General features: G+C 42.4%; 1 protein-coding gene across 2 annotated transcripts in view; it reads right to left on the reverse strand.

The window, feature by feature from the left end:
• The window catches only part of CFAP97 (cilia and flagella associated protein 97), a 126441-nt gene that overhangs the window by 19175 nt on the left and 93216 nt on the right, over window positions 1-14050 (reverse strand). For both annotated transcript variants that reach the window (XM_073607356.1, XM_073607349.1), the window contains exon 4: window positions 3042-3310. In XM_073607356.1, coding sequence (XP_073463457.1) covers window positions 3042-3310 — 269 coding nt within the window. The remainder of the gene's footprint in view (window positions 1-3041; window positions 3311-14050) is intronic.

Genomic DNA, 14050 nt, shown 5'->3' on the forward strand with positions numbered 1-14050 from the left:
GTATAAGTAAATGCATATCATTCCAAAAAGGTTGTATCAAGGAACATTGCCAGAAGATATGGAATAGTGAGCCTATATCAGATCCACACCGCCAACAGAGCTGTGAAACTGAAGGATCATACTTATGGATTACATCGGGAGTTCTGTGCCAAAACATGAGAATCTTAATGGTTGTCTCCCTCTGAGTAGCAGATTTGCTTTAATGTGTAGTGTACCCCCCAAGTATTTGCTTACTCTTCCTTTGCTTCTTACTCACTGAAGAAAAGGTGACAATGCTGGTGCTTGACAATTGTCCCAGCACCGTCACATTGAGGCAGACAGACTTCAGCTCTGTGTAAGCGCCAAATAGAGCAACTCGGCTTACACAGGACTGCCTTCCTTTATTCCCAGTGTTAAACAGAGCAGTGGGGGAGAAAAGGAAAGATAAGTATGTGCAGCTGGGGGGAGGACATGAAAATACACCTGTTGTATTGCCCTGCATGAATATAGCATGGGACCGCTTTAAAATTAGTGGTGCCGTCACATTTTATAAACAGTTATCTTTTACAGCATGGAGCAGAATTATAGCTGGAGATGGTGTGAATAAAGCGCCTTTGATGACCAAGCAAGAAAACAAAAAGTCAGTAGAGATAGAAAAGGTACTCTCTCGGAAGAAAATAGCAAAATAAAAGCTTCACACAAAATATCAGGCCTGTGGCAGGAAATGAAGACGAACAACATCCTGTTTGTATGGGTCCCAGACACAACTCAACCATTACCAGCCAAATATTTTGCCCTTTGCTCACGGGAAATGGTTTACCCTTCAGCACACCTATTACTATACAAGCCAAAACAAAAAGAAACCACCAAAAAGGTGACATTGTATATCACTATTTGTTGAGTACAATTCCTACTCATGAGCTGGAGTTGCCTTTGCCATATTTACCAGGATAGTCAAAGTAGAACTATAGGCAAAACTTTTTTTTTTCCCCACATTTTGTATAGAGTAAGGGAGGGTTACAACCCCTGTCAGTTTGTTTTTCCCCCACGATGTGTGTCCCATTGCGAAGATTTCCCTTCACTTCCAGTCCCATTGCCAAACAGGAAGTGAGAGGAAATACGTGCAAATTAAGGAAATTCCTTGGGGGCCACCAGATTACCAGAAATAGTGTGCCCATTGGAAGAGTTACCCACTATTACTGCTCTGGGGACAACCCAAAATTATGGATTTTCTTTTCCAAAGATAAACAGGACTATTTGAGAGAGTGAATCTCTTGAACAAGGGCACAGACAGAAATAAGAATTGACAGGTATTCTAAACCATCTCCACTCTATTCGAAACTACAAAAAAAAAAAAAAAAGTTTTGCTTATACTTTAACTAATTTGCAGAGCTCAATAATTGAATGTGTATATCTGAAGGAGCCAGTGGAGTAACTAATTTCCCCTCTAAGTTTTTTTTACATCCTATAAATTTATAGCTACAGGTTTCCCCTTTAGAAAAACAAATAATCTACAGATCCAGAAGAGTGAATTTTGTTTGTTTGAATATTTGTCATTACCATTTACAAACTTTCAGATATACTGTCATGCTCCACTTGACAAGAATTGGTAGAATATAATCTGTATTTATGGGCCCATTTCAGTTATTGCATTTTTTCTAGTCTGAATGCACTTTTTAGATGGGACCCGATAAAAAAAACATGAATTATGTTTTCTGAATCTTAGAGAAAAAAAGCATTTGGATTTTGCAACCCACAGAAATCAGATGAAATCCTATTTTTCCCATGCAGTAGGCATTCAAAAGGCAAGAAAACCAAAACCACTAAAGTGCCCTGACTACTACGGATGCCATTGTGGAAGGCTGAAACAACTGCTGGTGTGCTACTCTGGTGCCCTCTACTGTTCTTAGATGCAAACAAGCAAAGAAAGTGTTTCCACCGCTCAGGCTGACACTGACCCAGGTGTAAGTAGAAGTTTCAGAGCAGAAGAGCTCCAGGTGCTGGCTGAATGCTAAGCAAAGCAGGCTTGAATGGAGGAGAAGATTTGGATGCCGCACACCGGATGTAGTAAAAAAAACTTCACTTTATTGAAAAAATGGGATCATCAAAATAACAAGACTGTCATGCAGAAAGTACAGGTAAGCTGACGTGTTTCGCACTCAGGACTGAGTGCTTACTCATAGCTAGCTGAGTAAATCTTCTCCTCCATTCAAGCCCTCTACTGTTCACCAAGTTAAATGTATTAAAAAAAAAAAAAAACACACACACAAATCTCCAAAAAGGAGCTAGAAAAACCAAAAAAAAAAAAAAAAAGTATGCGTTTTTTTTTTACCGTTATTAACCTTTTGTGGTCACAGTATGTCCATCTGTAAAATGTTATTAGAATGTTTAAGTGGAATTAAACTCCTAGTTGTGCAGTAGAGTACTCTTTGCTATATGCCACTATCTTTTGTTGTGCATATTTTTCAAGTTTAAAAGGGGGTAAAGAATCAAGATTCGTGAAGATTTTGAACAGATTAACCAGGTCCAGTTAGAAGGAGCATATAAATGAAAGTATAAGTTCAAGAATTGGGCAGCAAACTTATAACGTACTCTACAGCCCTAACACATTATACAGGCAAGTTCATTCTTTTACATCATACATAGAAGTATCAAGCATTATTCTTGAGGTTATATAAACATTAGGAAATAACTATCAGGTCCTGACCCAAAGTAAACCTATCATGAATAGCAAACATATCAATATTTTGGCTGCCATTTTCTGACTTTGGAAAAAGCTAAATAGTTGGTTGTTGTCCCTTCGCTTCAATACTTTCTAAATCACTGACCTGGAAGAAGTATGAAAAACATGAGTTTAAGAAAAGGTCAAAGTCCTTAAGTGGATGTTTCAAATCTGAATCATGAGGACTGGATTAACAGCTAGGTTATTAGCATTTTCAGGAGCCGAGATCAGCTTTATGCTTCTTTTGTGACAGGTTTCCCTTAATCTGGACAGTCAGATGAAAGAGGCAGCTGTCTCACAAAGTTATACTTAATAAATACACCAAAATTTGTGCCCTTACCAGATTTTCCCTTTCAATGCGTTGCTGCTCCCTCTGTCTGTTCAGAGCACTATGGTAGAGGCGGGAGGGGGCGCCGTTTGTTTTCTTCGGGGTCAGACTCTTGCTTTTAGACTTTGATGCTTGCCTGGACAGCTCTTTTAGCAACCTCTGGTTCTCTCGATCTATGTGCCTGACCTCCTCGTTGCTGAAAGAGTAGTTCTTCTTGTTTTCGATTGGTGGTTGCTCCACTGATAAGCTCCTCGGCTCCTTCTTATCAAGGTTCATAAACGCTGCATGAAAAGATACATGTACATTGGGGTCACAGATCAATTCCCATCACTGAACAGAATTAGAACACGTTCGATTTATTTTCTGTTTCAATCATATTTATTGATTTTTCAAAAAAATCATAGAAAATTAAAAAAGGTACAAAAAAAAAAAACCACATAGATTTTCCAATGTTCCTCTTACCCCAGGAAGATTTAGAGTGACTCAGAGTGTCAACCTAATGAAAGATTTAAATAAGAGCACCCAGTAACTCCACATCCTTGTGAGTAGGGCTCGTTCACCTCTGCTACGACCGACTGCCAGCAGCTCTGAAGACATAAAGCTCTAGAACTTTCTGGTGGTAATGGAGCTTGTGTGCCACTCCCTCCTTACACCCATTCCAACTAGCCAAGCAGGCACAGAAGGGACAATAGGAATGTGGGAGGGAATGGACTAGCTCAAACCATTACCCAGAAGTTTTCAGGATTCAAAATGTTCAGCATTTGACTGTAGCAGAGGTCAATGAGAGCTGCAGCAGGTATGTACACCTCTAGCTGCTTGCTCTTCAGACTTACCAAGAGCTTTTTAAGTGTAAAAGTCACTAAGTGGAAGGTTACGCTGAAAGAAATATGCAGGCTGCCATTGATGGCTCTCCCAGTTTCTGGTGACTAATATGGAACAAGTATGCCTTAAAACCTCTTGATGTGCATTCTTGCCCCCGGTAGCTCAAAAAAATAAAAATAAAATAAAACCATTGGAAGAGCATGGTATGGTAGATCTTTCCTTTAAAGCTTATTTGAATATTTTTTTTTTTAGCACCACGGATGATACTTATGTTGAATAAAGAGTGTCCCTTGTGCTGGTGGCTGCTATATTAGTTGAGATCTTCATTTTTCTGCCCCATACCCTCACAATGGTGATCTTCCGGTGCTGTAGGGGTATGTATGAGCTACCGGACCTGTCAGACACACTTGTCAAGAGTAGCAACTATACTTGCCCTTTCCACCCACTACTCATTCATAGAAGCTGTACTGTAGCAATGATTTATTTTAAAATCAGTACCAGGGGCCGTGCTTACATTGAATAAAAATGTCCTTAGGGGGTGTTCCTTCCTTGAACATGCTTTATGAATGAATAGGGGAGGCAGACTTTTAAACCCTTCATTCATTCGCCGTCCTCCATTCATAGGACGACATTTTTCAATCAATGTAAGCACTGCCCCTGGTACCGATTTAGATTAACAAAAAGAAAAAAACATTGCTTTTCATTGTGAGACGTCACAGTACAGCTTCCAAAAAATGAGCAGGGGGTGGAAAGGGCTAGACCTGCACGATTCTGGCTAAAATGAGAATCACGATTTTTATGCTTAGAAGATAGATCACGATTCTCTCACGATTCTTGTGGAGTAACATCTTTCACATTAAAACAAAAAAATTGGGCTACCTTTACTGTTTCTGTTTCTTTTTTTTATTCATTGAAGTGTAATTTTTTCCCCCAAAAAATTGCATTTGAAAGACCGCTGGGCAAATACAGTGTGATATAAAATATTGCAGCAATTACCATTTTATGTCCTAGGGTCTCTGCTAAAATATATATATAATGCTTGGGGGTTCCAAGTAATTTTCTAGAAAAAAAAATATTGATTTTAACTTAAGAAGTGTCAGAAAAAGATTTAGACTTTAAGTGGTTAAACTTCCTGCATTTACACATTGTTGAAAACTTGGCAGACTGCCCTTTATTTACACAGAAGTTCTATCCCTTTGATCTAAGAAGGAAGCTTAGTTACAATGTTTCAAGTTAAAGACTTGGCAGAATGCCGGATGTTTTCTTTTGACAGCTGAGAGAGCAGATAAGTCTCTCCACTTGTTATATTAAAGTGGGGGTCCACCTATCTATCGTTTTTTTTTTTTTTTGGAGTTCATTCACAAACTTTTCTTCTCATGATTATCTACTCACATGTTCTGTGTAATAAGTCCGCCTGTGTCCGATTTCGTTGTAAAGAATAACTTATAAAATTCACTGAAGGCGGTTTCCATCTTCATTGTGGGCATTTGAAACCCACAAGCATGTATTTCCTGGATGCGGTGAATGCTGTGCTCCCAGCATTCACCGAGATGTTGTGATGACGCTGTTGCACAATGCATGCTGGGAAGCCTGAGACTAGCTCCCAGGGGACTGTGGGAGGTCTAGGAGAGGCTAGAAACATGCCTACTCCCATGGGAGGGAAACCAGGAAGTGCTAAGAAGATTAGAAAAAAAAAAAAAAAAAAGGTAATTTTTTTACACAGCATGTCAGCATCTAGGCAAGGAAGAGAATGCATAGAGATAATGTTCAAAATTTGGGTGGAACCCCGCTTTAAAGAATCGGCAACCTCTGCAGGACAGATCGTCAGGGGAGGTGAATCGAGATCACGATTTATAAACGATTAATTGTGCAGCTCTAGAAAGGGCCTCTGTCTCCGACAGGTCCAGTAGCTCATACCTACCCCCACAGCATTGGAAGATCACCGTTGTGAGGGTATTGGGGCAGAGGAATGAAGATCTCAACTAAAATAGAAGCCATCAGCACAAGGAACACTCTTCATTCAATGAAGAGGAAAAAAAAAACTCATATTATAATTTGCTAGCTCTTCCTCTTCTCACAGGAGACTCATAGGGTCCCATAGGGTCCTGCTGCTGTCGGTCTTATCCTGTGAGAAGAGAGCGCAAAGTGTGGTCCAGCCCGGCTCGGGAGTGCGCCTGCATAGGTGCCACATCACACAGCTTGCTGAGGTGGCACTCTTAGGAAGAAAGAGCACACATTGCTGGTGGAGGACTCCAAAAGAAGAGGTAAGGGACCACTCTGAAATATTGTTTTCACAGAGCAGTTAAGTATACCCTCTTATTTTAACCACTTGACGACCGCCTCACGCCGATTTACGTCGGCAAGGTGGCACGGACAGGCATAATCACGTACATATACGTGATTTGCCTTCCGCGGGTGGGGGGTCCGATCGGGGGCCCGAGGCGGTCGTCTTTTGTCCAGCGGCGATCAGAGGTGAGGGGGAGGCCATCCGTTCGTGGCCCCCCCCCTCGCGATCGCCGCCGGCCAATCAGATCACTTCCTTTGCTGCTGTATGCTAAACAGCGGCAAAGGAAATGATGTCATCTCTCCTCGGCTCGGTATTCCGTTGCAGCGCCGAGGAGAGAAGACTTCACTGTGAGTGCACCAACACTACACAACACAGTAGAACATGCCAGGCACACAAAACACCCCGATCCCCCCCCCTCGATCGCCCCCCGATCCCCCCCCCCCTCCCTGTCACAAACTGACACCAGCAGTTTTTTTTTTTTTCTGATTACTGCATTGGTGTCAGTTTGTGACAGTTACAGTGTTGGGACAGTGAATATTAGCCCCCTGTAGGTCTAGGATACCCCCCTAACCCCCCTAATAAAGTTTTAACCCCTTGATCACCCCCCGTCACCAGTGTCGCTAAGCGATCATTTTTCTGATCGCTGTATTAGTGTCGCTGGTGATGCCAGTTAGGGACCTAAATATTTAGGTTCGCCGTCAGCGTTTTATAGCGACAGGGACCCCCATATACTACCTAATAAATGTTTTAACCCCTTGATGGCCCCCTAGTTAACCCTTTCACCACTGATCACCGTATAACTGTTACGGGTGACGCTGGTTAGTTTGTTTATTTTTTTAGTGTCAGGGCACCCGCCGTTTATTACCGAATAAAGGTTTAGCCCCCTGATCGCCCGGCGGTGATATGCATCGCCCCAGGCAGCGTCAGATTAGCGCCAGTACTGCTAACACCCACGCACGCAGCATACGCCTCCCTTAGAGGTATAGTATCTGATCGGATCAATATTTGATCCGATCAGATCTATACTAGCGTCCCCAGCAGTTTAGGGTTCCCAAAAACACAGTGTTAGCGGGATCAGCCCAGATACCTGCTAGCACCTGCGTTTTGCCCCTCCGCCCGGCCCACCCAAGTGCAGTATCGATCGATCACTGTCACTTACAAAACACTAAACGCATAACTGCAGCGTTCGCAGAGTCAGGCCTGATCCCTGCGATCGCTAACATTTTTTTGGTAGCATTTTGGTGAACTGGCAAGCACCATCCCCAGGCAGCGTCAGGTTAGCGCCAGTAGCGCTAACACCCACGCACGCACCATACACCTCCCTTAGTGGTATAGTATCTGATCGGTTCAATATCTGATCCGATCAGATCTATACTAGCGTCCCCAGCAGTTTAGGGTTCCCAAAAACGCAGTGTTAGCGGGATCAGCCCAGATACCTGCTAGCACCTGCGTTTTGCCCCTCCGCCCGGCCCAGCCCAGCCCACCCAAGTGCAGTATCGATCGATCACTGACACTTACAAAACACTAAATGCATAACTGCAGCGTTCGCAGAGTCAGGCCTGATCCCTGCGATCGCTAACAGTTTTTTTGGTAGTATTTTGGTGAACTGGCAAGCACCAGCCCCAAGCAGCGTCAGATTAGCGCCAGTACCGCTAACACCCACGCACGCACCGTACACCTCCCTTAGTGGTATAGTATCTGAACGGATCAATATCTGATCCGATCAGATCTATACTAGCGTCCCCAGCAGTTTAGGGTTCCCAAAAACACAGTGTTAGCGGGATCAGCCCAGATACCTGCTAGCACCTGCATTTTGCCCCTCCGCCCGGCCCAGCCCACCCAAGTGCAGTATCGATCGATCACTGTCACTTACAAAACACTAAACGCATAACTGCAGTGTTCGCAGAGTCAGGCCTGATCCCTGCGATCGCTAACAGTTTTTTTGGTAGCTTTTTATTGAACTGGCAAGCGCCAGCGGCCTAGTACACCCTGGTCGTAGTCAAACCAGCACTGCAGTAACACTTGGTGACGTGGAGAGTCCCATAAGTGCAGTTCAAGCTGGTGAGGTGGCAAGCACAAGTAGTGTCCCGCTGCCACCAAAAAGACAAACACAGGCCCGTCGTGCCCATAATGCCCTTCCTGCTGCATTCGCCAATCCTAATTGGGGACCCACCACTTCTGCAGCGCCCGTACTTCCCCCATTCACATCCCCAACCAAATGCAGTTGGCTGCATGAGAGGCATTTTCTTTATGTCCTCCCGAGTACCCCTACCCAACGAACCCCCCCAAAAAAGATGTTGTGTCTGCAGCAAGCGCGGATATAGGCGTGACACCCGCTATTATTGTTATTGTCCCTCCTGTCCTGACAATCCTGGTCTTTGCATTGGTGAATGTTTTGAACGCTACCATTCATTAGTTGAGTATTAGTGTAGGGTACAGCATTGCACAGGCTAGGCACACTTTCACAGGGTCTCCCAAGATGCCATCGCATTTTGAGAGACCCGAACCTGGAACCGGTTACCGTTATAAAAGTTAGTTACAAAAAAAGTGTAAAAAAAAAAAAAAAAATATATATAAAATAAAAAAAAATAGTTGTCGTTTTATTGTTCTCTCTCTCTCTATTCTCTCTCTCTTGTTCTGCTCTTTTTTACTGTATTCTATTCTGCAATGTTTTATTGTTATTATGTTTTATCATGTTTGCTTTTCAGGTATGCAATTTTTTATACTTTACCGTTTACTGTGCTTTATTGTTAACCATTTTTTTGTCTTCAGGTACGCCATTCACGACTTTGAATGGTTATACCAGAATGATGCCTGCAGGTTTAGGTATCATCTTGGTATCATTCTTTTCAGCCAGCGGTCGTGCTTTGAGGGCAGAGGAGAGATCTAGGGTCTAATAGACCCCAATTTTTTCAAAAAAAGAGTACCTGTCACTACCTATTGCTATCATAGGGGATATTTACATTCCCCGAGATAACAATAAAAATGATTAAAAAAAAAAAAAAAAAAATGAAAGGAACAGTTTAAAAATAAGATAAAAAAGCAAAAAAATAATAAAAGAAAAAAAAAAAAAATAAAAAAAAGGACCCCTGTCGCCCCCTGCTCTCGCGCTAAGGCGAACGCAAGCGGCGGTCTGTCGTCAAATGTAAACAGCAATTGCACCATGCATGTGAGGTATCGCCGCGAAGGTCAGATCGAGGGCAGTAATTTTTCCAGTAGACCTCCTCTGTAAATCTAAAGTGGTAACCTGTAAAAGGCTTTTAAAGGCTTTTAAAAATGTATTTATTTTGTTGCCACTGCACGTTTGTGCGCAATTTTAAAGCATGTCATGTTTGGTATCCATGTACTCGGCCTAAGATCATCTTTTTTATTTCATCAAACATTTGGGCAATATAGTGTGTTTTAGTGCATTAAAATTTAAAAAAGTGTGTTTTTTCCCCAAAAAATGCGTTTGAAAAATCGCTGCGCAAATACTGTGTGAAAAAAAAAAAATGAAACACCCACCATTTTAATTTGTAGGGCATTTGCTTTAAAAAAATATATAATGTTTGGGGGTTCAAAGTAATTTTTTTGCAAAAAAAAATAACTTTTTCATGTAAACAAAAAGTGTCAGAAAGGGCTTTGTCTTCAAGTGGTTAGAAGAGTGGGTGATGTGTGACATAAGCTTCTAAATGTTGTGCATAAAATGCCAGGACAGTTCAAAACCCCCCCAAATGACCCAATTTTGGAAAGTAGACACCCCAAGCTATTTGCTGAGAGGCATGTCGAGTCCATGGAATATTTTATATTGCGACACAAGTTGCGGGAAAGAGACAAATTTTTTTTTTTTTTTTTTGCACAAAGTTGTCACTAAATGATATATTGCTCAAACAAGCCATGGGAATATGTGAAATTACACCCCAAAATACATTCTGCTGCTTCTCCTGAGTACGGGGATACCACATGTGTGAGACTTTTTGGGAGCCTAGCTGCGTATGGGACCCCGAAAACCAAGCACCGCCTTCAGGCTTTCTAAGGGCATAAATTTTTGATTTCACTCTTCACTGCCTATCACAGTTTCGGAGGCCATGGAAAGCCCAGGTGGCACAAACCCCCCCCAAATGACCCCATTTTGGAAAGTAGACACCCCAAGCTATTTGCTGAGAGGTATAGTGAGTATTTTGCAGACCTCACTTTTTGTCACAAAGTTTTGAAAATTGAAAAAAGAAAAAAAAAAAAGTTTTTTCTTGTCTTTCTTCATTTTCAAAAACAAATGAGAGCTGCAAAATACTCGCCATGCCTCTCAGCAAATAGCTTGGGGTGTCTACTTTCCAAAATGGGGTCATTTGGGGGGGTTTTGTGCCACCTGGGCATTCCATGGCCTCCGAAACTGTGATAGGCAGTGAAGAGTGAAATCAAAAATTTTCACCCTTAGAAATCCTGAAGGCGGTGCTTGGTTTTCGGGGCCCCGTACGCGGCTAGGCTCCCAAAAAGTCCCACACATGTGGTATCCCCATACTCAGGAGAAGCAGCTAAATGTATTTTGGGGTGCAATTCCACATATGCCCATGGCCTGTGTGAGCAATATATCATTTAGTGACAACTTTTTGTAAATATTTTTTTTTTTTTGTCATTATTCAATCACTTGGGACAAAAAAAATAAATATTCAATGGGTTCAACATGCCTCTCAGCAATTTCCTTGGGGTGTCTACTTTCCAAAATGGGGTCATTTGGGGGGGTTTTGTACTGCCCTGCCATTTTAGCACCTCAAGAAATGACATAGGCAGTCATAAACTAAAAGCTGTGTAAATTACAGAAAATGTACCCTAGTTTGTAGACGCTATAACTTTTGCGTAAACCAATAAATATATGCTTATTGACATTTTTTTTACCAAAGACATGTGGCCGAATACATTTTGGCCTAAATGTATGACTAAAATTTAGTTTATTGGATTTTTTTTATAACAAAAAGTAGAAAATATCATTTTTTTTCAAAATTTTCGGTCTTTTTCCGTTTATAGCGCAAAAAATAAAAACTGCAGAGGTGATCAAATACCATCAAAAGAAAGCTCTATTTGTGGGAAGAAAAGGACGCAAATTTCGTTTGGGTACAGCATTGCATGACCGCGCAATTAGCAGTTAAAGCGACGCAGTGCCAAATTGGAAAAAGACCTCTGGTCCTTAGGCAGCATAATGGTCCGGGGCTCAAGTGGTTAAAGAAAAAAAAAAAAAACCCTTTATCTTTAATATCTACTCAAGTTTTCACTAGGGTGATGTAGGGTTTAGGCATCTTAAGTTTTTACTGCTATATGCACTTTTATTAGGGAGATACCATCCATTGGGCACAGCCACAGTTCAAGGAATCTCTAGCAACCTCTAAGAGCCCATTCACACAGGGGCAACTTTGGATCCGACTTCAAGTCGCCCCTAGTCGCCTCAAGTCGCGCTACATGAAAAAATCAATGTAAGTGAATGGATCCGTCTTAATGCACACTACTGCAGTCGCTCCGACTTCAGAAAAGGTTCCTGTACTACTTCAATCCGACTTGAAGGCAACTTGTACCCATTGATTTCAATGGAAGTTGCCTCCAAGTCTGATCACTGTTCATACTGAGGCAGCTTTACAGGAAGCAGAAAGGAAACGGAAAGTAATTTCCTCCACTAAACAGCCAGCCCCCTCCTTCTCACACACAGCTGATAAGCTCTGATTGGCCACTTGTAAAGTTCCCTGTCCTGCAGGCGACTTCAAGTTGTGTTGTAAGTTGCCCCAAGTCATGCTGTAATTCATACTCAAGTCGTGATCAAGTTGCCTCCCAAAGTCGCGCTGGAAGTCGTGTTGCCCCTGTGTGAATGGGCTCTAAAGGAGCCCTAGGATTCACTAAACCCAGGTTGTGAATGGCTGCTTATGACCAAAGAGATACTGCTGAACAGCCAATGCCTGGAAGTAAACCCAGTGCTAGATTTTATTGGACTAAAGCTAAAGAAGTTGCATTAATGGGCATCACCAAACACTATACAAAACAGTGGCCACAACTGCTGTTGGAGGAAATAGCAAGTCTAACGCAATTATTTCCCCTGATATTAGGTTGTAGACTGGGACCTCTGTAAATATGTGCCTGCATCCTCAGGCAAGTATTCCAGTTATGTTCAAGGAAAAAAAAAAAAAAAAAAAAAAAAAAAACAACCCATAAGCTTTGGTATAGTCTGTGCTACTCACCCCTCCGCAACGCATGCACAGTATTCTGATGCTACAGGGAATAATTGGACCAACTGTCTAGAAATCTTTTAGTACAATACTGCGTGCCTCCAACTTTAATCATTATCCCCTTCTATGTGTGACTAAAAGCCCAATAAATCGCAAGTAATGCTTTTAACTGGGTACATCACTGGCAATTATGGGGCCATACCATCCATTAAATTTACCACTGTGTAATTCAGATTAAAAAAAAAAGTCCACACAGCAGCTCAAAGCTTATCACTTTCAGTTTTTTTCACAGAGCCAAGCAAAATGCAATCATAACAAGACTTCTGAATAAAAAGAAGACAACCAGTAGCTACAAAGCCGATATATTGTCATCGCCTGGATGGCCTGCCAGCTGATAGCTGAAAAAAAAAAATACTGCCTACGTAGATCTCCTCCTATGGGCATCAGAATGGGAGTGTGTCTATGACAACAAGCAAATGGTTCCACTGGAATAATTACATATATGACTCACTTGTTTAAGGCTAAGAAAAAAAAAAAAAAAAAGAAGCCGAATGTGTAAGCTTCAGAAACAATCATCAAAAAGACTACAATGCACAGAAAAGGCATGCTCTGTAAAAACCGAAAAGCAGAGGGGGGGGGGGGGAAATAAGAATATATGAACATTTATCTTAAACACGTCTGAATGCAAATTTTTTCCAAAAGCATTGGGATTACATGAAAATCTGAGTACAGCACAAATCTTTCGAACTGCTAGGACTACAACATTTTATGATGTACAGTACAGGGCAGGATCTAAAAGCGATTTCTTTTTGGACACAGTGATGGGAGATTGCAACCTCTTAAGTTTTTTTCACTCTCAGTGTCTCCATAGGGAGATTCATTGGGAAGGGAGGGGAAATGCTAAAATTATGAGTTGTTACCAGAAAAGGAATAGAGGAGAAAGCTTTAACGTGGGGACACCTTATCCAGTAAAAGCCAAGCAGGCATTTTAGTAGGGCTGAAACAACTAATGGATATAACTATTTTCATAATCGATTAGTTGGTCAGCCGATTAGTAGGCCTGCATAGAGAATACATTGTTTATATATCAGGAAATACAGTGCAGCACACATACAGCTCAGTACACTGTCCATACATGTCAGTAAGTGCCTGAGAACTTGTGAATGAGGAATAACGCCTCATGGTACATGTAGTCCTGGGCAGGAGGAGGAAGCGAGTCAGTCTAAAAGGCATCAGCATCTGAACACAGAAAAGCTGGAGGTTGATAGATCGGAGGTAATAAGGCAATACAAATTACATTTAGCCACTAGCCGCCCGCCCACTGTCATATGACAGTGGGATGAGGCAGGTCTCGTTTTGGGCAGACGTCATATGACGTGATCGCCTCCCCGAGCCACTAGGGAGCGTGCGTGTGCCGCCTCACTGGGAGCAGACGTGTTTGTCTGAGCTCCCCAGGACCGGATCTAATTATCCTCCTTTTACTGGGTGCAGACCCCAAAATAAGGCTCTCCTACGTTCCTCCTGACAGGGGGGCCACTCCGGACTGCCTGTGGAAAGATACCGCCGGCCGAGATCCCAGGAAAAGGAGACCGGGCTGGACATCGCAGACTAGGCCGAAGCCGGGGACTCGCCTAGAAATCCTGCCCAGGACCTCACAGGGCCGGCGCAGTACCCGTCCAGACACCGGGAGGAGGGGTCCCAGCAGGCTCTCCCTGTCCCCCTCCGCT

Source organism: Aquarana catesbeiana, linkage group LG01, assembly GCF_042186555.1.
Source record: "Aquarana catesbeiana isolate 2022-GZ linkage group LG01, ASM4218655v1, whole genome shotgun sequence".
Lineage (NCBI taxonomy): Eukaryota > Metazoa > Chordata > Amphibia > Anura > Ranidae > Aquarana > Aquarana catesbeiana.